Here is a 24,068-nt window from a genome sequence, read left to right on the forward strand (position 1 = left end):
TTCCGGTGCCTGTGTTTGTAAACAGTGACGTCATGTCGGAAGCTAATATCTAATAACCATTTATTACTCAGCAATATTTTCTCTACATTGGCAAAGGGTTTTGTTGACTCTGTTGAATGCTGCTGTAAAATTTGTTTTGATATTTTAATACGTATGGGATACAAATTATTATTAGGTGTCTAGTGGCATCTGGTGGTTGGAGGATGGAAATGCAGGTCCTAGGGGTGGAAATGCGAATAGAATACACCGATCAGGCATAACATTATGACAGGTGAAGTGAATAACACTGATTACCTTTTCATCATGGCACCTGTGAGTGGGTGGGATATATTAGGCAGCAATTGAACATTTTGCCCTTTAAGTTGATGTGTTAGAAGCAGGAAAAATGGGCAAGTGAAGGGATTTGAGAGAGTTTGACATGGGCCAAAGTGCGATTGCTAGACAACTGGGTTTGTGCCAAGGGGGTAATCTAGCGCTCGGAAAGCGTTCCACCCCTAGGGGCTGCCATTGCTAACCAAACCATCACCTGCTGTTAGCATCCCATTGACTCCCATTCATTTTTGAGTCACTTTGACAGTGAATAACTTTACATCAGAGGCGTTTAAAGACTCCATTTGTCCATTGTATATTTCTAAAGAAACACGACAATGTATAAAAGGCTCCATTACCTTGTATCTTACACTATCGCCCCGCAGAAGCTGTTTTTGTAAAAATAGGCTAACGATTGCGTCATAACCAACGCGACCCTGTCGCACAGTTGAGAAATTACCGTATAGACCTGAGGAGACGCTCGCAGGCAATCTTTTACTGTCTATGAGACAGTCGGGGGGACGTGGAGACATGTCCTGGAGACTAGTCTGATAAAGTCAAGGGGGAAGAATGGGTAGAAGCCCATAGTGAGCCAAAAGCAACGGGAGAAAATATTTAAACAACGTGATTCAGCTTTCGCTTTCCACATCTACTAGAAGACTCACAGCTGTCAGACAGGAGGCTCACGTCACATCTACGTCGTCAAGCTCAGTCTGAGCCTGCGCAGTTCGCTCAGCCATCAGGAAGTGAGTGCCCCTAGGTTGACTTCATTATTTCGCCGTAGACGTCAATGGGGTCGCTGTGTCCATTTCTTTTACTGTCTATGGTTTGTGCATCTCCTAAACTTCACCTCTTATGGTGGGTTCCTGGTCTGCAGTGGTCAGTATCTATCAAAAGTGATCCAAGGTAGTGATGGGCAGACCGAGGCTTCGTGAAGCACTGAAACAGTTGAAGCAAATGTGCCGAAGCTTCGAAACAACACCCGACACCCGTCTCCACGACGCCATCTAGTGGACACTTGCGTGTATTGCTCTGAAAGTGATCTACTATGTAAAAAACGTTTTTAACATCGGTCTGACAACTACTTGTTTTTGTAACCTGTAGCCTCCTCATTGTAAATAAATTTAGTTTTTTTTGTCATGAAAAATTAAGATTATTAAAAGAAATAAAGCCACAATGTGTTATTTGTTACATAACATTTTTATTCAAAAAAATATGAATTGCTCTGCTGTTGAAGGACTTGATTGATTTTTTTTTTTTACATATAATTTCCAGCCTTTGAAAAAATGATTAAAAACTATTTTTTCAAATAATTTTATAATCAAGTAGCCTACACACAAATGAGGAAAAATTACTGAAAATTAAGTTAATGGATCATGCATTCTGGGTCAATATACAATACACACATTTCACTTTATGTAGTGTTTCCAAATGGAAATGCTCCCACACCAGATGTAGTACGAGATTTTTGATAAAAAAGCATTGTCATTTCATCATTGCAATATTTTAGAGAGGCATACATTTTTAAGCTTTGATAATTGCAAACGTTTTAAGTAGCCTACACTTCTTTAGTATACAAAATATTAGGCTACATAATCTTGCTCCCCCTCCACTGCATGGCTTTTTTCAAAGACTTGACAGTGGAGGTGGTACACGGGCCCCTTTCAATAAGAGAATGTCCTACATTCAACATCTTTAAAACTCTCTTAAAACAGTGGCTTCTTGAAACCAGAGGTGTACTCATATTTAACTGTCATACATTTATCAATAGTATGTACACTTACACTGTAAATCTAAATGTAGTATAGAGGTGAATGAACAATGTCTTGCCATTTGTGTATTTTTTATTTTATTTTTTAGGTGAATGTGAATGATGTTGAATGATTGTTGGCTGTCTTTGTTATTTTTATGTTATCTGCAGGGACTGCAGACGAAAAATAGTTATTTTTACTAATTCTGGCATATTTACATTGTGAATTTTTATAGCCTACAACAATGTTCATGAATATGCTTGGTCTATTAAATAAACGAATAAAATAGAAATATATATTACCTATGGATATCTAGGATATATCTTCTATATATCTATATAATTCTACATATTTTATAATTCTAAGTTAGCCTATGTGAATGTGTTACTATGCACAATATATCTCACTTAGGCTTTATCACAATCTCTCTCCTCTCACAAAACCCATGAGGTGAAGATGGATTAACTTCTCTTTTAAACTGTGGGGAATGAGGTTCATTCAGATGTGTGACTGTGTGGTTTGTTCCCGCCCCTTTTAATCAAAGCAGTTTCGACCATAGACCGTAAAAAAATATGGACGACTCGACATCATCCGTTTCCGCTTGCCATATTTGAAGCTTTCAGGCGGCCTTGCACGGCGCGGACATCTTGGGACCGAGTCTGCGCAGTAGCGATTTCGGGACCGGAGTTGCGCAGTAGAGTGCAGGAAGTAGAGCAGGAAGTACAGCTGCTATATCAAAAGCCCGCCCACACTCTCGCAGATGCAGAAAAATTCATTATGTTGGTGTGAAATAATCAGTTATGGAAATGTATAAATTAAAGCGAAAGCTCTAATCTGCTCCCAAAAATTTCGAAAAAAGTCTGTTAGTGCCTCAGTGACAACTTCACTCAGAGAAGCCGTCAGTCTCAGCTGTCAATCATGACGTCACACCCCCCGTTTTTATAGCATCAAATAACTAACTCAAACTAAACTTATTTTTAAAACGAACACCTGAAATGAAATCATCGTGATGATAACTGCCTTCAGTGACATAAACTAACTTTGGGGGGAAATTTTTGAACTGTAATTTTATTATTTAGTTTGCCTCGCGTCCATTAGAAATCACAGAGGGGCGGCTATACTGGGACCGGTCACCGGGGGGCAATCGAGGCCCGAAAGCTTCAGTAAATGAGAGGGAGACTGCAGGCTTGGTTTCGACAGGCGCACCTGATGAAACACTTCAGCGCTTCGTTTAGCGGTAGTCACGTGACATGGGTGTGTCGAATCACAGCTCGGAGCAGTGTTTCGAAACATCTGCGCTTCGGGATCTCGACACAGCGTCGAAACGACAGGTTCGCGTCAGCCATCCCTAATCCAAGGAAGAAACAGTGGTGAACCTGGGACAGGGTCATGGGCGGCCAAGGCTCATTGATGTACGTGGGGAGTGAAGGCGGGCCCATGTGTTCTGCTAAAACAGACAGTAGCTCAAATTGCTCAAGAAGGTAATGCTGGTTCTGAGAAAAAGGTGTCACAACACCCAGCGCATCACAGTTTGTTGTGTATGGGACTGCATGTGATCAAAAGATCTGCTGCTAACATCTTGGTGCCAGATACCACAGCACACCTTCAGGGGTCTTGATAGGTCAGGACTGTTCTAGCAGCAAAATGGGGAATCAACTCAATATTAGAAAGATGATCATAATGTTATGCTGGTTCTGTGTAGAATAGAATACAATAGAATAATAAAAAATAAATCTGTCATTGTTTAGTCACCCTGGTTCTTCCAAAACTATGCGACTTTCTTTCTTTAGCAGAACAAAAAAGGTAATGTTAGGAAGAATGGCAGCCTCAGTCCCAATTCACATTCATTGTATAGACAAAATAATACAATGAAATGGGAATGTTGACTAAGGCTGTCAGTTCCACACATTCTGCCTATAACATCTTTTGTGTTCCATATAAAAAAAGAACGGCATACAAGTTTTGAGGGTGAGAAAATAATGACAAAATTGTCTTTCTTTATTTTTTTATATACAAGCAACCTGCCATTAGTATCCAAATCCAAGAGCCCAAATCCTGTTCTGGCATCAGTTTTAAATAAGTAGACAGATACTGATGATGATATATCTTCAAATAACAGTCCTTGAAATGCATTTGATTAACCCTGTAAAACACATCAATAATTAAACTTTTATAAACTTAACTAAAACCGTTTAGAGTGCAGCTACATAACTACCATTATATTATATTGTAATATAATGTATTAGGCCTATATTATATTACATTATATTAGCCTATGTTATATTTTATAATATTATATTATTTGCTGACTGCTTTGCTGCATGCACAATATAGGGTGCATATTTAGTAAATGTTTAACTTTACCAATTAAGTTTTTGTATAACTAGGAATTGTCTGGCAGATGTAAATCATTTATTTTGTCTTGTGTGTTTGATGTGTTGTGTAGCTTGTCATGGTATTTTTTTTTTATCCTGGCATTATAGGTCACTGACCAAATGCAGCAAATCAAATAATTTCATGTTCCAATGTATTGAATATTCTATTGAATGATTATATAATTTGTTATCTTTTCTTTAGAGATGTCTTTATATTCCTGTAACTCTCTGACTTCCTTAAAATACATAGTTACATTTATTATTTTAATATTTATGTGCTAAAAATGTACAATCTGTGCATCACTTAATCAAATACTTATTCACACGAAAGTTGTACTGCTTTTAAGATCAACAAGTACATTTTAGTCCACTGAAAATACCAAAAAAACTTCCATTTTGCGTGCAGGGCGCCAAGTTCAGTCGGTGGAAAGATGGGTCGATGACCTGATGGACGCTGGACTCAGCCAATCAACAAGCAGCACTTACATCTCACAATAGACGACTCCACTCGAAGAAAAGAAGAAGGGGTCGTTAACAAATGCAAATGGAAAGCACGAATGGTAAATATAGCACAAAAGCTACTAACATACAACCATAAATCCAGTAACTAATTTTCTCTATTTCAACAGAAAACAATAGATTGACCACGCCCACTGACGCCAATTATGCACCTGCCACTGGTCCCTCAATCGCCCACAGAAAGGGGGCGGGACTAATGCAAATCGCCCACTAGTGATGTTGGGTGCGGTTGGTTCATGCTGAGCAGCCGGCTAGAAGATTGAGCCCAAACAGCATCGTCTGTTCTTCTTCAAATCTGAATTACGACAAAACTGCTTGTAATTCCAAGAGAAAGAACCCGACCACATACTAGGGGTACGTTTTATTAAAATGTCCTTTTGTTGAGCAATATTTCAATTTTTTTAGTCCAATTTATTTAAAGCATTTCATAATAGGCAAATAAATAGGCATGATGTCCAAGGTTACAAAATACTATATATATAGTATAACGTTTTTTTTACTCGTTAATGTTTTTGCGTCAGGCCTGTTTAACGTTAGGTGTGTTGCTTGCTGGTAAATCATTCTTACCAGTGTTACTGAAGCATCTCTAAAATGCTTTGTCATGAGATGCGCCATCACTATTTTTGGAGCTGCGCGAGCTTGTCTTTTAATAGACGTTCTTTTGAGATGTTGCAATAAACATGCAAGGCTGTTCATGATGGTCATGTCTCGAAACCTCATCCACTGATTCTCTCTGGATATATGGGCGTATTCCGCCGTTGCATTGTGTGAGCAGAGCTAAATCATCCCACGATCGACGCGCGAGACATGTATAGTTCAGCTCATCAGAACAGCTTCATTAGAATTCACATGGTTTTAAATCGCAGCTCCCAAATTGCATGACTGAATTGCATATACTATATTTCTTATGCCACAATTTATAACGATCATAAATATATTAAATAACAAGCTGTTTTATTATTATTATTAGTAGGCTTCTTCAGTATTTTTTCAGTACATTGCTTATACATTTCATTAGCCAATTTACAACTCGCAAATAATATTTTTGTTCATAATATTAATTGCTTTATTTTTGATTAATTTATATCGTAATTTATATATTAGTTTATTATAATATCACAATGTAATTAATATATTTTTTTATTTTACATGTATATTTTAGCCTTTGACCTGCATATGTTTTACAGATGTAAATTGCTCAGGTTTCCCTGGAAATAGCAGGGAACTGAAAATAGCTCATGGGGAAGTCAGGCAGGAGCTCGCTGAGGGAAAATGTAAACAGGTTTTTAAATAGCAAGCAATGCAGTGTATTCTGTGAAATTAGTTAGTTCGATTATTGTGTTTATTTAATTGCAACATTGCATGCAATTAATCCAAATTAATATTTGGATTAATTGATATTTAAGCCGCGACATCAAAACCCCGGCCTCACACTCCTGCAGTATCTCTTAGAATGGTTTACTACAGAACAACTCATTATGTTGGTGTGAAATAAACAGTTATGGAAATGTATAAATTAAAGCTAATGCTCCAATCTCCTCCAAAAAAAGGAAATGCTTCACTCAGATAAACTGTCAATCATGATGTCACACCCCCGTTTTTATAGAATCAAATAACTAACTAAAACTAAACTTTGTTTTTTTTTTAACAAACACTTGAACTTGCATCAGAGTGATAAACAACCTAAAATGACAGAAACCATCAAAAAACGTGTAATTTGTCGTAGTAAAAATTGTAGTTTGTCTTGCGTGTCATTCATAGACTGTAAAATGTAGGGTCTGTAATGTCACCCATAGGATTCTGAAGAACAGTTTTGAAGTTTAAAGTAGAGACGAGCTGGCTGTTGCCATCTTGGCAGCGCATCATCGAACGTCATGCCCGGATAACAGAAAACGGGCAAAGAGGTGGGACGTGGGCGGAGCTTAGGTGACACCATGACTAACAGACAACGGATAAATGGCTATCCACCTGTCACTCAAAGTGACCACGCCCTTAATTATGCAGAACTTTAAGGCTTTATATCATGTAAATTAATGCGTTATAAAAAAAATATCACCCCCCTCACTGTTGTCATGAAGTGCAAAATTAGCCGTATAGACCAAAACCACAATTTGTACCAGACTGTAAACATGTTTTTTTTTCTGATGTAAAGTTGGGCATTTTAACATGGGGCTCAATGAGATTGGTCTCACAATCACCTGGGAGTGATCGAGATGCTTTGGCTTCACTTTTCAGGACGTGTACGGTACACTTGGTCAAAACGATTCCGTTCACACCATAAAATGTAAAAAAAAAATGGACGTAGTGTCCGTGACGTCACCCATAGGATTCCGATAAGCCGTTCTGAAGCTTAAAGTAGGGGCGAGCTGGGCTTTGCCATCTTGCGAGCGAGTCATCGTGTGTCACTCTCGGATAACAGAAAATGGGCAAAAGGTGGGATGTGGGCGGAGCTCAGGTGACGCAATGACTATAGACGGCAGACAAATAGCTATCCACCTGTAACCACGCCCTTAATTATGCAGACTTAAAATGCAGTATTATGCATGCCAGGCCAATTGTTGGCGATGTAACTTTGTAAAGAAACACTACACACCTTGACTGAACATGTAATCACGGTTCACAAAATGTGCATTTTTGTAGTTTACACAGAAACGATAACGGTATTGTTTTCAACAACTTGGATTTTGAAAAACATTGTCATGTAAATTAATGGCCAAAATGCCAACGTTTTTATTTAAAAAAAACGCTGTAATCTCCTTTTTTTATTTTATGTACAGATCGAAATGTTAGACACAGCCAACAGCCAGTTCAACTCCTTCCTGTACTGGAGGCAGCCCATCCCATCACTGGACCTGTCAGAGCTGGAAGACCTTGGCATTTCTATGTCCAAATCCAAGGAAGCAAAGTCGACCAAGAGCTTTCCAAAACCCCCAGGACAGGAGGAAGAAGATTCGGAACTGATGAAGTACTCCACCTTCAACTTCTGGAAAGAGCCCATCGCTAGTATTGAGAACTTGGATTTCAACCTGTTGTTATAAGACACTGCAAAGTAATAATCAGTTTCCGCCCAAAATCTGTGTTTAATGCCAATGTGGCTGCACCAATTCTCTACACCGATCTGATATTGATGAATTAATTACAAGAGTCATGTATTATGTCTTTTCTTGTTAAGCCATGTCAGTGCAACTGTGATTACTTGCTAAAACTATTAAGGCATTACTGAATATGGATGTTTTATGTACACTACTTTACTGCCCTGTAAATTCTACATGACTGCTCAATTGGTTGTGCACATGAAATAAGATTAGGATAGTCGGATCCTAAATCTGCCAATTCATTTCATGTTAAAGGCAAGGGGATTCAGAACAAATGGTAAATCTACAACGGTATAATATTATTGTATGGCAAATTATTTGTAATATTAATGCATACAGTGACTTTAGCTAAACTTAAATTCCACTTGAAGGTGTTTTTGTATTGAAAAGATGTCCATGTAATAATGCACACCACTTTTCACTGTTTCCCCGCCATGTTTGATGACAAGTGTCAGATGCCAATTAAATTGAGCTTGCTGCTAAATGAATGAAAAATGCATTTGTGTTCATGTTTTTTATTTTATTTTTATATATAGGTATAAAATGCATTGTTTCTGAACATTGACTGAGAGGAGAGAGTATACAAAAAAACAAAAGTATGTCACTCATAATTTAACTGCAGTAGATTCTGGTTGAGTTGATCTTTTTTCTTCTTCTTTCCCTGTGGTTAATTGTGCTGAGCTGATAATCACAAGTGTTATGTCACAGCTGAGTAGCCAAGGAAAATGCTATACAGCATAATGTAAAGGTGTGTGTGTGTGTGTGTGTGTGTGTGTGTGTGTGTGTGTGTTATACCAGGCAAAGTTACACATTCAAGATCAAGAGTAATTTCTAAACATCCATAGTAAGAAACCACACAAAGAAAGAAAAGCATATACATATTTTAAAACATAGAACATAAATAAAAAATAGAACGTAAATAAAAATGTAACATTTATATGTATAACAAAATAGATATTAATAAATATTATAAATAAAATAGTAAAATATGTAGGATCTATATAGTTGAATGGGTTGGCTGTGTCTCAAAACCTAGCGAGCTGCCTACCTAGTCACCATTTTTTGGGCGTTATAGGCTCTTGCATTATTTTGAGGGTTCAAACGCACACAATAGGCCCAAAACACGCTGTCTAAGTAGGCAGCTCGGTAGTGCCCGCACCTAACATGCCAAAACATGCTGTCTAAATGGGCAACTCTCTCTGGTAACCTCGCCTACTAGGCCCAAACATGCTGTCTAGGTAGCTTTTCTAGTTTTGAGACACGTCCAAAGCGTCTAAACAGCTTCACTTTTATTTCCGGGGTTAAAGCAGCCGCCATATCTGAATGCGCTTTAAACACAGACATGTTTATGTGCAGCCAGTTCAGAAAAACAGCAGCGAGAACTATATAGTACTTTAATATCACCCTATAGACGTCCGGCAGACAAGCTATAACGGTGAGTTTGATATGCGCAGTCCTCGTTAGCTCGTGGCGCAGATGGAGGATGTGTGTGATCTGCTCGGCTCTGTTTTTGACTCCACATGGCACATGAGTTTGGAATGTAAAATACGTGCTTTAAAAGCGCCGTTAAATATTTGCTTACTGATGCAAACATATGTTTCTGCTTATAAGTTCGTTGTATGTGTTTTTATATGAGTTATTTTGATATATGCGGAGTCTCCCCCTGCTATTTCTGTCCCCTGTTATCATTAACGTTACTCATTTTCTAATGATATGGGCAGAACGGCTGTTGTTTACTAGTTTACTTATTCCAGTATCCTCTTGATCATTTGGTTTATGCTCTGTTCAGCAGTTACTGCACTAGTGTAAATGAATCAGATGTGTTTTTTAAGCATCCCCTGAAAAATAAACGCGAATGACGCGTCGAGATCTGTGCTTAAACGATTAGCATTTTGATGCAAATGTTTTATACAAAGTACAGATATCTTTAAGGAGAGTTGGTAACATTATTTTCTTCCTATTCTTTCAGACATCCACTTTTCCAAAAAAAAAAAATGAAAAATGTATGTAAAATATCGGTCAATATGAAAACTGTAATCTCATAATTTGGTGCACATCTCACACTACAAATGAAATTTGCATGCAGGCAATCACTACACAATTTGAAATTAAGTTAATGATGTTTTGTATTGGTCAGTGGCAGATACATTTTTCAGTCCAATATCTCTATTAGATTAATGACACTATCTTCATATAATAACACAGTTTTTAGTCCCAGTATGGTATGTCTAATCTCTGTCTTTGCCTAGATGTCGTTGGTGGATTTGGGAAAGCGTCTTTTAGAAGCAGCCCGTAATGGTCATGATGATGAGGTCCGGACACTGATGGCCAACGGAGCTCCGTTCACTACTGACTGGGTTGGTCATGTTATCACAAGAAACAATCAATCTGGAAAACGGTGTTATCAATGCTTTTTAAGAATCATAAGCCAATTTATAAAGATCTGACACAATCCTTACATCATATCTGGCACTTATATGTCATTGACATTACCTGCTTGTGAATAGCACTGCCAATCGTCACAAGGCTGTACTACAAGGCAGTAAAATAAATAGAGATGTAGAAGCTTATTTTACATGTAATTATTTTGCAGCTTGGAACTTCTCCATTGCATTTAGCAGCCCAGCATGGTCATTACTCCACTGCGGAAGTCCTGCTGAGGGCGGGTGTCAGCAGAGATGCCCGAACCAAAGTGGACAGGACCCCACTGCACATGGCAGCTACAGAGGGCCATGAGGTCATCGTGGATTTATTAATCAGGGTAAGACAAGGCTTGTCTTGTGTTGTGATGGTTTAAAGGGTTAGTTCACCCAAAGATGAAAATTCTGTCATTAATGACTTACACTCATGTTGTTCCAAATCCATAAGACCTTCGTTCATCTTCAGAACACAAATTAAGGTATTTTTTTTAGTTTACGTTGGCCAGCTCCTGCATTAGCATCACACGCATGCGTCGTGGCGCTCACATGAACAGCATCGGCCAATGGTAAGCCAGCGTTCTGACGTAATTCAGAAGCACTGCACTGTATTTACTACGTCAACAGCGTAGGAGACTGACCAGACGAGAAGAAATTGTTAAATGAAGTATTTTTGTTTTTTGCGAACAAAAAGTTTTCTCAATGCTTCATAACATTACAGTTGAACCATTGGAGTCACATGGACTTTTTTAATGATGTCTTTGCTACCTTTCTGGATCTTGAAAGAGCTCATGGATTTCATCGAAAATATCTTAATTTGTGTTCTGAAGATGAACAAAGGTCTTACGGGTTTGGAACGACATGAGGGTGAGTAAATAATGACAGAATTTTAATTTTTGAACGAACTAACCCTTTAATGTACTGTAAAACATTCCAATTTGTCAAACTGGGGAGATTGATAAAAGTCTCTTTGTATGTTTTAGAGTGGTGCTGACATCAATGCCAAAGACATGTTGAAGATGACCGCTCTTCACTGGGCAGCCCAGCACGGCCACCAGAACGTCGCAGAGCTGTTGATCAAACACGGCGCTGATGTACATGCCCTCAGCAAGTTTGATAAGTCCGCTTTTGACATCGCAGTCGACATACAACATGGAGAACTCATACACCTGTTACAGGTTTGTCATATTTTGAGAGAACGGCAAAACATTAGAGAATATTTTGTGCGTTCTTACACCTGTAGACCACGTTTACTCTGTTCCTAAATGGGATTAAAATTTACAATGTTGCAGTTTCTTCTTAGTTTGGTTTGCTTTCACTATGCAACATTTCTAAATGGAAAACATTTTTAATACAAGTGACACGTGAGTAAACTGTCCTGTCATTGGTCAGAGTGCACCTGATAATGTTTCGGGATTCTGCTCATAACGGTCATCCGTCAGGATGGATCGACAACAGCTCCGCAAGCTTTCTTTGAAGCGTTCGGTATTTTACTTTCATTTTGAGCAAGAGTCAAGGTGTCAAATTCATTGGTGTTTTTGAGTTTTGAACATTTGTTCTTAAATATGTTCATATGACCAAAGTTCAATTAGGCATTTCACTTTTATCTTTGCTACAGGTTAACTGACGACTTATTTTGAGAGGCATTAGCTAAACAAGCACTGCTGCTACATATATAAACTTGCAGTAGGTGATTTCTGAGAAAAAAAACTATGATATTTGAAATCACCCCAAACAAACAAACCCCTCCCTTAATTTCTCTAGGTGTGCTGTCCTGCTAACATTATAACAACAGCATATCTTGGTTTCTTTGAAACGACAAACCCAGTGTTACTCATGTATGAAGTAGAAACAATACAACCTTTGCGTCCGTTTTCAGGCCTTCCTGCTTTAGTATCTCCAGAGCTGGAATGCTTTTCTAATATTAACACAACCTAATGCTCTTGCCTGATCAGAACCCGTCTTTATCCAGTGATATTTCTCTGACCTTTTCTCTTTTGTAATGTCTCTCAGCCATCTTTCTTTCTGCAGTCATTCTTCAAATCTCCCTCTTGCTCAGTCTCTCCTCCCTCATTATTAGTGGACACGCCCCTTACTGCTGATTGGCTACAAGTGTGTTGTGCTGCTCGGTCCGATCCACTTTCAACAGCGTTTCTCAGAGATTACATATTGCACCTTTAATTAACAATCATATATTGTGATACAGCTTTGTTCAATGGTCTGATGGGTCAGATTTCTTTCTCTTTCCACAAGTGAATCGCTCCAGAGTTTGGGCGGAGATCACCTCGTTTAGGCTATCTGACGAATTTTTGGTGAGAATCTGAGCATAATTTCCTGATTTCACAAACAGGGTTTCGATTAACTTAAATGCCCCAGGATTAGGGCATTTAAGTAACATTTATAAACATGTCTTAGTGAAAAAGATTACTGGTGTGCATCTTTTAAAATTTGTGTGCAATTTTAAGATGTCAGTGCAAGTTGCTTTCAGTTAAAACAGCTTATACATACCTATCTTAGTCTGGGACTAGGCTGTGAAACCGGGGGCAAGTGAACCAAACTAAGGGAGAAAATGCACCAGGTTCCAAAACAAATACTCCAAATGAGCCAGGTGTGAAAAACACCCTAAGAAATGTTACTCCTATATCCTCATTTTGCCTTTTAGGAGGGAATGCAGAATCAGGTGAACAGGAATGCCGAAGCATCTATCATAAACGGGAACTCCACCCCACAGTTCATCATTCAGGGCGTCCCGAACATCCAAGGGGGAGTCGTCAGCCTCAGTGACTTGATCAAAGCCAACTCAGGTTTGATGCGACTAGAAAGTAATTGTGCAATAAACGAATGTAATAATTATGAACATTGTTGGCTATTTTATTATCTTTAATTAAATTTGAAACGACAATTGCTTTTTGCTTTCTCATGATGTTTAGGAGACACAGAGGAGGCCATAGCTGTCAGTTCCTTGGACTCGAGTATCCAACAAGTGGTGAATGAATCGGGTCAGAGGGTCATTACCATATTAACAGATCAACATGGAAACCTGCAGACAAATGGACTCGGCCAACCGTTCTTTGTCACAATGCAGGATGGACGGCAAGGTATAAATAACTATTCTTATTTTGGACTTTGAACTAACTTGGAGCACTTCTCAATGATATACTTTTAAGATTTATATATAGTTTTGAGTATTTTACACTCGCTAAGCCTGCATTTATTTGATCAAAAATATAGCAAAACAGTATAATTGTGAGATATTAGATTAAAAAAAAATCTTTACAGATCAATGTATGATCAATCACATGATCAGTTTGATACACCCTAACTTAAAGGGATAGTTCACTAAAAAAATGAAATTCTGTCATCTACTCACCCTCAAGTTGTTCTAAACCTGAATTTTTTTCTTCCTCTGAACACGAAGGAAGACAATTATACAGGTTTGTAACAACTTGAGGGTGAGTAGATGACAGAATTTCAATTTTAGGTGAACTATCACTTAGTTCATCCAAAACTGAAAATTATCCCATGATTTATTCGCCCTCAAGTCATCCTAGGTGTGTATGACATTCTTCTTTCAGTTATATTTAAAAAAGTCCTGGCTAATCCAAGCTTTATAATGACAATGACTTGTTGGGTCATTTTTGAAGTCCATAAAAGTGCATCTATCCATCATATAACTGCTCCACACGGCCCCGGGGATTAATAAAGTCTTTCTGAAGCGAAGTGGTGCATTTGTGTAGGTGCTGGTGCCTGTGGTCACCCGTGGGTACCCGTGGTTAGGAGTCATCCAAAAATATTTTTTATGATATTCTGGTCGCGGTCGGTCAGGTCATTTGAAATAAACATGACCCAAAATGCCAGATTTCCCAGCACGTTGAGCTGAGCAATGCTATTGTAGCCTACCATTTTAATAGGCTATCCTTTTTTAAACGCATATAGCCTAGCTCAGTAATGTCCCACACGATCACATGGTAATCCGTATCAATAATACAAGTGTGCAATCTTGTGGAATGTATGCCAAAATGAGTTTTGCCTTGCATATACTACAAAGTTTTTCGCATGCATATGATACACACTTTATGGCGTGTAGCCTACGTATATGACACGCTCTTGGGTAGGATGGGGGTGGTGGGGTGGTTGGTTTGTGCGTATAATACACCATAAAGTGCACGCGAAAAACCATGCATTAAACTCATTTAGGCGTATGCATTCCAGGGCGGGATTTTTATTGGGAAAGTTCTTAATTGTTAAGAAAATGAAACAAAATAAATGAATAAATCAAGTCTTTATCACACAACACTAGGCTATATCATACAGCATTCAGAAAAAAAACAGTTTGTGACTTTGCGCTCCTAAGGGCTTTCACACTTTTTCAAAAGTGGGCTCTCTCTTACCATGTGCTCCATACACATGTTATAAGCTAATCTGTTTTTAGAGATAAAACGGTTACATTCGATTTTCATGAAACGCATCCCAGAGAACGATCTACTCTGTAACTAGGGGTGTAACGATACGCGTATTCGTATTGAACCGTTCGGTACGAGGCTTTCGGTTCGGTACGCGGTACGCATTATGTACCGAACGGTTCTTGGACTAATTAATTAGATTTGGAAAATAAAAAAGTGTGTGAAATATAATAATATGCGTTCAACAAGGTAGCCCAATAACAAAAACGACATAACCGGCAATGCCCCTGACACCGCCGAAGTGAAAGGAAAAAAAAAAACCACCAAATATGTTTTAGGCTGCTCAGGTGCTCGCTTACTGAGTAGGCTACGCGCTGAATGCTCGTGGCAAAATGGCTATTGCGTTTAACAAACCAGAAATAGAAGATCCTCCAATAACCAACATGTCTGGTGTTTGGGTGAACTTTGGATTCTTGGTAAGCTATGATGGTGTTGGCAAGATTGATGGATTAAAAAACAACGGTATGTCGCATTTGCTGATGGTACAGCAGCGGGAATAATTCATGTCATGTCAATCAAAGTCGACAACAAGACGATCTTGTTGTCTTTACGCCGACAACAAGACGATAAAAAGGAGAAACAGCCACAAACTATCCCACAAACTATCCCCGCAGCATTTAGACAGACATTTCCAACTTATTCAAATGGCAAAAGACATCACTGCGGCGAGTGGTCCATTTATAGCCGCGGATATGAGACCTAACGCCCGTTTCACACATACTCCGTCTGCAGTGCGTGTGCGGTGCGTATTTTTTTCCGTACCCATGTTAACGGATTACAGTTTTCACACTGCACGCGGATGCGGTCCGTCAGTCTGTTCCAGGAGCGTTGCGTCTGCAGCAGTGCACGGATCGTTTGCGTACCGAGTCTATTTTTTGCTGCGCTGCGCTGCGTTGCTGCATTAAAGTGGTAGAACATTGTTCGCATTAAAATAAACATGTACTGACGCGAAAATCTAGTAATTTCACCACAGATGCATATCATTTAAAATATACTCTTGTTTCAAAGTCAACACATAGCTTTTTTTTTCTCAAGTAAAGCAACAAAACGACACCTTACCTGGCATTTAGGTTAAAAAAAAGTGCCATAATGGAGAGCACTCTTGGCGGTGAAAAGCAAAGTTCTTTTTGACCTGCAGGATTTCTTTTAAAAGGGTGTAAAAACGAAAGTAAAGACTAGAGTCGGCTGTTTTTGAATGGACTATTGTAAGTTTCTAATTTAAAATGTTTGTGATTTAAGGCTATAAACTATGTTTAAATGTTTTGCCACTTGTGTGAGCTAAATCTAAAGTATATAAATATGAATAAATGAATCTAATAAAATGTTGTTTAAATGTAGTAGGCTACGTAACCTGACTTCTATGAAAGAGTAAACAAAGAGAATTGGAAATCTGACGAGGCATGTTTAGTAAAAACTTTTGGATTTTAAATAAAAAATAATGAATAAATGCTGTGTTTGTGATATGCAACAGCGGATCAGTTGCGGACTGCAAACACAGCATATGTAAAGCACTACAGGGTGTGGGGCTCCTGCAACGCACACGCAACGCAACGCAACACGCACCGCACACGCTAATGTAAAGAGCTAATGTCTTATTCCTGTAACTACATAGAAGATGGGTAAAATCATACAAAAAAAAATCATACTTTGTTAGTTTTAATAAAAAAATAATAAAAAAAGGTAATTTCTGCCAATTTTTTCTTTTTGCTGTATCTAAAACATACTGAACCGTACCGAACCGAACCGTGACACCAGTGTATCGTATCGAACCGAACCGTGAATTTTGTGAACCGTTACACCCCTATCTGTAACCATGTATTAATTATCCCTAGGTTAATTTCCCACCGGAGTTGTCCTTTAACCAATCATTATATTATTGAATTGTGTGTGTGTGTGTGTGTGTGTGTATCTATACATCACTGCTGTCTTGACATTCTTATACCTTGAATTAAGGATGTTCCTCTTTGATTTTTTTTTATTTTTTATATCAGTTTTGGCAGTTCCAGCCAATCAAATCACAGAGGAAGTGGTAGAGGACTCTGAACCTCCTGCTCGCAAAAGGAAAATTGAAGTTTCATCCAATAATGCAGAGACTGGTGAAACGGTGAGTACTATATGATATAAAGCCGTGTGTGTGTGTACAAGCATACTGCTATATGTTAATGAACCTTACGAGCAAAGCCATCAGATGTTAGTTACTGATCACTTTGTTCATCACCCCACCCCACTCCATGTCCATTTTATCTTCAATCTCCAGGAGCATCTCCAGTGGCAGTTACAGGAAGCTAACAGGAAAGCCCAATCCTATCGCCAACAATTGCTCCGCAAAGAGCAGGAAGCCGAGGGCTACCGCATGAAACTGGAGGCCATGTCAAACGGACAGACCAACGGCACCACGGCTCTGGACCAGGAGCACATCGTGTTTGTGCAGGAGGAAGTCTGTAACGAAGAAACAACGGAGGGAGAAGAGGAAGTTGTCATGTTTTCAGAAGGTGGCGTAGTCATTAAAACAGAAGAGATCGAGTGTATGGACGAGCAGATCACTCTAGTGGAAGCCACGGCGGGTCACACGGAAGTCATCTCATAAAAGAGCACCCAAGAGGGTGGACTCCATGCTCAAGAAACCAAAGAGTGCTTCGGCACGGTTTTGGTTCGGTTCATTTGATTTTCCAGCAATTGAGTCCTTTTTCTTGTAATTTATTTCCTTGTTCTGTTTTGGTTAATGTTTCTTGCTTCAAATGAAAGTTCACAAAGAAACAACCACAATGTGCATCATATGCACACACTTGACCAGGGAAGATGATTCTTTCTGGGAGTCTGTATCTGCAGTGTCCTAAGAAGTGGTCACCCATCAGTTGTCCTAGATGGGGTTCTTCAAAACAGCTGGAAAAGGTTCACTCAGGATGGAACTTTTTGCTAATTGCATGTCTTTCAAGCTCCCCTAGAAATGTAGCTGCCTTATTCAGACAGTTAGTTTCATCACTTCTGAAATTAAACAATGAAAATTCATCTCCGAATGCAGCAGTGATATGTGTTCTATGCATTGGATATAAATGAATGCACCAGTTTCAAGAATTTAATTTGTAGGCAATCTGTTTTTTGTTTTTCTGTTAGACCATTTAAAATCTGTAGGTGAATTAAAGTGCCTTGGAGTTTTTTTTGGTCATGTTTAGTTGTCATACATAAAGGATTATACATGAATTATTGCATATATATATATATAGTATTTGTTAAAATGGGTATAAAGCATAATTCCCATTGAACATTTAACTCACATTCCTTATGTAACATGTATTTGTTTTCTCTCAATATGTATAATATGTTTGCTATTTTGTTTTAGTTGCGTTGAATCTAAAGTTGAGAGCTCTTGTTCACAATGACAGTTAAAGGGACAGGTCACCCAAAATTACATTTGTCATCATTTACCTGCCCTCAAGTTGTTGTTCTTTCTGTTGCTGAACACAAAAGAAGATATTTTGAAGAATGTCAGCAACAGTTGATTGGGCCCATCACTTCCATATTACGGGGTCCGTCAACTGCTTGGTTACTGACATCCTTCAAAATAACATCTTGCGTGGTAAACAAGAAATTAATTTACAGGTTTGGAACAACTTGAGGGTAAGTAAATCATGATAGAATAAAACAATTCGGTGAGCTATCCTTTTGACAGCGCTTTCACAAATGTAGAAAGTCAGATTTCAGTATCAGGATTTTGTATCCGTCTAGCTAGCCTTTATACTGTGTAATGTCATCTCCCGGAGCTGACAAAATAATAGTTTTTTGAGGCACATAATCTGAGATATTGATGCATTAGCAAGACTTTTAAATTTAATTCGATTTTGTGCTATATAACAAAAAATGTGATAATAAATGATGCGTGTCAAGGACATAATTGTAGTGACCTCAGAAGAATGGTCAATTTGAATCAGTTTTGATTGCTTCTCACATAAGAAATGTCATTATTTTCTTTTTAAAACGCTCAAATTATGAATGTTTTTTTTATGTAAAGACATCACCGTCCTCGCTTTGTAAAAATGAACCACAGTAATATACTGGCACTACGATTTATGGACCTCCACTGGTGTAAAGGAAAAACCTTGAGTTTAGAGTTTCTCCCACTTGCTTAAATGTATAAAGCTTTTGACTTATTTTTGATTAAAAATGTTGCAAATATCAATTGTAGGCTTCTGTGTATATTTTCTACTGCTCATATTCTTTTCAACTCAAAAGTAGCTCATAGCACATTTAGGTCACCGATGCAGTTCAAATGTTTTGGGTTGGTAAGATTTTTAAATGTCTCTTTCTCAGCAAGGCTATTTGATTAAAAATACAGTCAAAATAGTAATATCAAAATAATTTCTGAGAATTTTAAACATCATTACTCCAGTTGTCAGGGTCACATGATCCTTCAGGAACTCTAATATGCTGATTTGGTGCTCAAGAAACTTATTAATAAAAATTTTGCTGCTTAATATTTGTTTGACATTTCAGGATTATATGGTATTAAAAAGTTTGAAAAAAGAACATCATTTATTAGAAATAGACTTGTTTTATAACAATATACGTCACTTTTGATCAGTTAAATCTTTTTCAAAAATGTCTTACCCCAAACTAGGTAGTAGAGAGGATACAAAACTTGCAATAAAGACACCGTTATATAAAATTGTTTATTCTTGCTAATTCAGGTACAATGAGCAAAATTAAGAAATCTGTATACAAAGAAGCAAGACCCATCTATTAAAGGACATAATGCAAATAAAAACAACAAAGGTTTCAAAAAGGTCTTCACATTAGGGTTTAGGGAGGCATTGGTGCTCTCATTGGACCCCTTGGTGGTGCAGGAGGACGTGGCGGCAAGGGAGGCCCCCTCTGAAATCCGAAGGGGGGAGGTCTGGGTGGGCCGGCACCGTAACCTGGAGGTGGCATTGGTGGAGGCCCCCTCATACCTGGATGCATTGGTGGACCTGTAAAAAAAGAGGAGGAATTATTGCATCAACAACATTATGTATATTTTGCTTCCGTATAAATGCACAAGCCAATTCTTTACACACATACCCATTGGGGGACCGAACGGTCCTCTGGGAGGGACACCCATGGGGGGAGGAGGCATGCCGGGTGGAGTAGGTGCTCTTTGTTGCGTAGATCCAGGCGGGCCAGGCGGAGGAGGCACCATTCCGGGAGGTCCCGACGGAGGCATCGGCATTGGTGGCATTCCTGGTGGATGCATTCCTCCAGGGAAGGGTGGGGGTCCCGGCGGGTGGCCCCCTCCACCCTGTGATGAGGGAGTACCTGGTGCAGGAGGCATCGGCATACCAGGCGGCATCCCAGGTGGCATTGTGCCAGGAGGTGGAACAGGTGGGAAAGCACCAGGAGGCGGCATCCCTGCAAGATCAAGGTACAGAAAAATTGATGCAAAAGACATTTATTGTACCAAAAATAACACCTCCCAGCATCATATTTGTTGAATGAAAGCCAATACTTGTTTCATACTAATTTTGGTGTGTGATAGGGCTGTGCGATATTGAAGAAAATGTGAAATGCAATACCTTGTTAAAGTGTTAGTTCACCCAAAAATGAAAATGTGATGTTTATCTGCTTACCCCCAGGGCATCCAAGATGTATGCGTGTTTGTTTCTTCAGAAGAACACAAATGAAGATTTTTAACTGCAAACGTTGCTCGTATAATGCATGTCAATGGGTCCGTTTACATACACGTTCTTAAGCCGATTATGCCCAATAAGCCGACAATGAACATGGTCATGTAAACGCGGTAACCCGTTTTCTTTTGTCGGAGTAATGTCATAAACAGCGTAAGCATAAACCGGTCGGGACAGGTAGTTTTCTTCCTCTTACCTCGATTTCGCGCTGCATGTAAACGCATTAACCTGCTTTCTGTCGGCTTATTGAAGTGCGCATGTGTGATATGCATCCAGACAGAGCAAGCGAGCATTTTGCATGAAATAAGGACATATATCACAAACGCAGACTCGTTTAAGACCCAGAAAATTTTAAAGAGGTGTTCTCTTTTCTCATGCAGCAGAAGTAGCCTAGAAGAGGTTCAGTCAAAACGCTGCATCTGTAACTGCATGAGGGATAATATGAACCGTAAATCTTCCGCTGACACTGCGCATGCTTTATGTAACATCAAAACTGACGTAACATTTGGAATACTCCGAGTCAGATATGGACATTATTATTTTTGACGTCACTACAAGGAAATAACCTGGTTTATAAATAAAGTCATGTAAACACGGTTTACTTGTGTTGTCAGTATACTGGTTTGCATGTAAGCGAGGAAAACAGGTTATTTCAATAAGCTGATTTTTTTGGAGTTATCAGCTAACTGGTGTGCATGTAAACGCACCCAATGGGGTATAATTCTGAGAGTAAAAAACACACAGACATACGAATCCATATTAAACCCTGTGGCTCGTGGCGACCAATTGATGTCTTAAGACACAAAACGATGGGTTGTGTGAGAAACCAAACAGTTCATGTTATTTTTTACCTCATATCAAACAAATCTCAGTATTCCCAACGCCATTACTACCACTAGACAAGGTCAAAACCTGGCACGATCTCATATATATATATATATATATACACACATATTGATAGCAGGTTAACAAATCTTCATCAAATTTTAATTTTTGGGTGAATCATCCCTTTAAATAATGCAATATGATATTGCCTTAAGTGTGTAAAATGTATTTAAATTATATTAAAATATTATATATATATAAAAACTGAGAATGATACCATTTATGCGTTTCACATTTTTCTGGGAAAAGAAAGCATCGCTACAACTTTTGAAAGTGACCAGCAGTGTTTTAGCAAAAATGTATGTCACAAATCTGACAATATCATTTTAACATCAATGTAAACAAACAAAAAATCTAATGCAGATATTTAAATACTAAAAAATCTTTGCTTGACTTGATATCATATAGTTATATTAACCTAAAACTTAATATCAAGAACATCCTGAACCTGAACAAGGGGTGGATGACCTAAAGCGTACACTTTTCACAATGTTGAAGTAGCCTTTTAAAATCCTTCAGATATTACGTGCCGTTGCGATATGCATATCGCGATAAGTACATTTGCGATATATTTTGATATATTGTGCAGCCTTAGTGAAAAACGTCACTCTCTCACACAAAAATGGTGCACATCACTTTGTGAGAGAGTGTGATGTGTTTTTCACACACCAAAATTAGTAAGAAACAAGTCTTTGGAGCATTTTTGCTTTTGACAATGCCATAATTCCTACAACCGTTTGTCTCAGGCGATTTTCACATGTATGACATTATTTTATGTCTAATCCTGATTTCAAGGTTAAACTTATGGCCAGAGATGGAAAAAAAAAGCAAACCTGATCCAGATGTTTCCTGCTACATCCTTACAGTAAAAATAACAGTTTATAATAAAATAACACATTTTGTGGGGGAAACGCATAAGCTTGTTTATTATTATACGTTTTTTAATGTCTTAAGTATTTGAAGTTTCAACTCCTTTGCAGATTCCAAGTTAAATTACACATTTTCTTTTTGTCATAAATTTAACTTTTTTGCTTCTGTTAATTTGATATGCGAGTTTTTTTTTTTTTAAACCAAATCTTAAAAGTTATAGATTACTTTCCTTCCCCACAAAATAAGAATTAAGATTTTTTTAGGAAGATTGTTTAGGTTTATGATATATATATATGCATTATATATATATATATATATATATATATATATATATATATATATATATATATATATATATATATATATAAAAACGTCAGAAAGGGTTGAATACCCTCATAATATCTAACCTGGCATTGGCATCCCTGCTCCCATGGCGGTCATGACAGGTGTGGGCATGGAGGGAGGCGGTGGGGCGTCTGCGAAAAGCTGATGGGGGCGATCGGCCTGTGAAAGTGGATTCTGGGCGGCCAGGAGGCGCTCTGCAGCTGAACCGTGCCTTTCACCCTTTGAGTCCTTCTTAAAGGCGTATGAAACCGTGATGGGCCGATTGCAGAGATACTGGCCGTTCATGGCCTCAATAGCTGCATCCGACGCATCAAAACTGGCATAGTTGATGAAAGCGTAACCCTTCGAGTTGCCTGTGTCCGGGTCTCGCATGATCTTCGGTGTCTGAAGGATCACACCGAAAGCGCTGAAAGTATCATACAGGAGTTTCTCGTCAATCTCAGGGTCTAAGTTGCCAATGAAGATGTTGGCGCCGACGTCGAGGTTCTTGTTGTGCGCCGAAGCCTTGTTGACTCGAATGGGTTTGCCATAAAGTTTGATCATGTTCATGATCTTTATGGCGTAGTCTGCATCCTCTTCACTGAGGAACTCCACAAAACCATAACCTGAACAACAGACACCAACATCAATTTAAAGCATAAACAAAATCATTCATCTGAACCCTCAATGAATGATATGAAAACTCACCCTGATGTTGCCCTGTTACCCTGTCTTTGGGCATGTGTGTGTTTACAACAGGTCCAGCTTGCAGGAAAAGCTCCCATAAAAGAGGTTCAGAGACCTTCTCATCCAGACCACCCACATATACAGTGGCATCTGAAAATAAAATATGATCAAAATAAACACTACTGCACTGGACACAAACATATGGCGGTCTATAAAATACGCATTACTGTTGTTATTATTATCACTGGCGATATGTATATGCATATATTATACTGTTTTGGTAACTTCATTTAAATTAAACCTCACACTTTTCTTTGTTATTTGTTTTAAGCAAGCGTATTTGAATGAATGGAAGTGAGCAACTTAATGCTAGTAGAGAGGACAGGACGATCTTAAAAAGTTGTGCCGCAATACTTTTCTTGAACAGTATATAAAAGTATCCTTACGAATTTGCACGCATTAAATTTACCTTGATTTCGTTCTGAAATCGGTCCCGCCGCCATGATGAACCCGGCGTGTGTACTGTACTGGCGGAAGCGCTTCTTTTTCCTCCGTAGCGATTCGCGGTACAAAACAACACAATGGCACCACGTCAGCGCGGTGCTGCCGCCTACAGGACAGGAGGTTGAACGTTCATGCCTTTGTGACTCAAATTAGTTTTACTGCGTTCTTGGCTTTTCTTTTTTATGAAAGTGCCTTATTTTTTGCTTTTAATA

General features: G+C 38.6%; 3 protein-coding genes across 3 annotated transcripts; 2 read left to right on the forward strand and 1 right to left on the reverse strand.

Annotated features, from left to right (window-relative positions):
• Positions 1-5,148: 5,148 nt before the first annotated feature.
• On the forward strand, positions 5,149-8,556 carry mllt11 (MLLT11 transcription factor 7 cofactor). The gene is made up of 2 exons (XM_067425340.1): positions 5,149-5,308; positions 7,732-8,556. Exon 2 carries the CDS (start codon positions 7,738-7,740, stop codon positions 7,990-7,992), a length of 255 nt encoding a protein of 84 aa, XP_067281441.1. The 5' UTR covers positions 5,149-5,308; positions 7,732-7,737; the 3' UTR covers positions 7,993-8,556.
• Positions 8,557-9,278: 722 nt separating this feature from the next.
• On the forward strand, positions 9,279-19,106 carry gabpb2a (GA binding protein transcription factor subunit beta 2a). The gene is made up of 8 exons (XM_067424891.1): positions 9,279-9,484; positions 10,299-10,406; positions 10,643-10,810; positions 11,450-11,644; positions 13,129-13,270; positions 13,397-13,564; positions 16,921-17,033; positions 17,187-19,106. Exons 2-8 carry the CDS (start codon positions 10,299-10,301, stop codon positions 17,514-17,516), a joined length of 1,224 nt encoding a protein of 407 aa, XP_067280992.1. The 5' UTR covers positions 9,279-9,484; the 3' UTR covers positions 17,517-19,106.
• Positions 19,107-19,582: 476 nt separating this feature from the next.
• sf3b4 (splicing factor 3b, subunit 4) lies at positions 19,583-23,912 on the reverse strand. The gene is made up of 5 exons (XM_067425369.1): positions 23,822-23,912; positions 23,374-23,502; positions 22,749-23,291; positions 19,985-20,311; positions 19,583-19,893 (listed from the first exon to the last, which is right to left on the reverse strand). Exons 1-5 carry the CDS (start codon positions 23,853-23,855, stop codon positions 19,727-19,729), a joined length of 1,200 nt encoding a protein of 399 aa, XP_067281470.1. The 5' UTR covers positions 23,856-23,912; the 3' UTR covers positions 19,583-19,726.
• Between the last annotated feature and the right edge of the window lie 156 nt (positions 23,913-24,068).

This window comes from Pseudorasbora parva, chromosome 19 (assembly GCF_024679245.1).
Source record: "Pseudorasbora parva isolate DD20220531a chromosome 19, ASM2467924v1, whole genome shotgun sequence".
In the NCBI taxonomy this organism is placed as follows: Eukaryota; Metazoa; Chordata; class Actinopteri; order Cypriniformes; family Gobionidae; genus Pseudorasbora; species Pseudorasbora parva.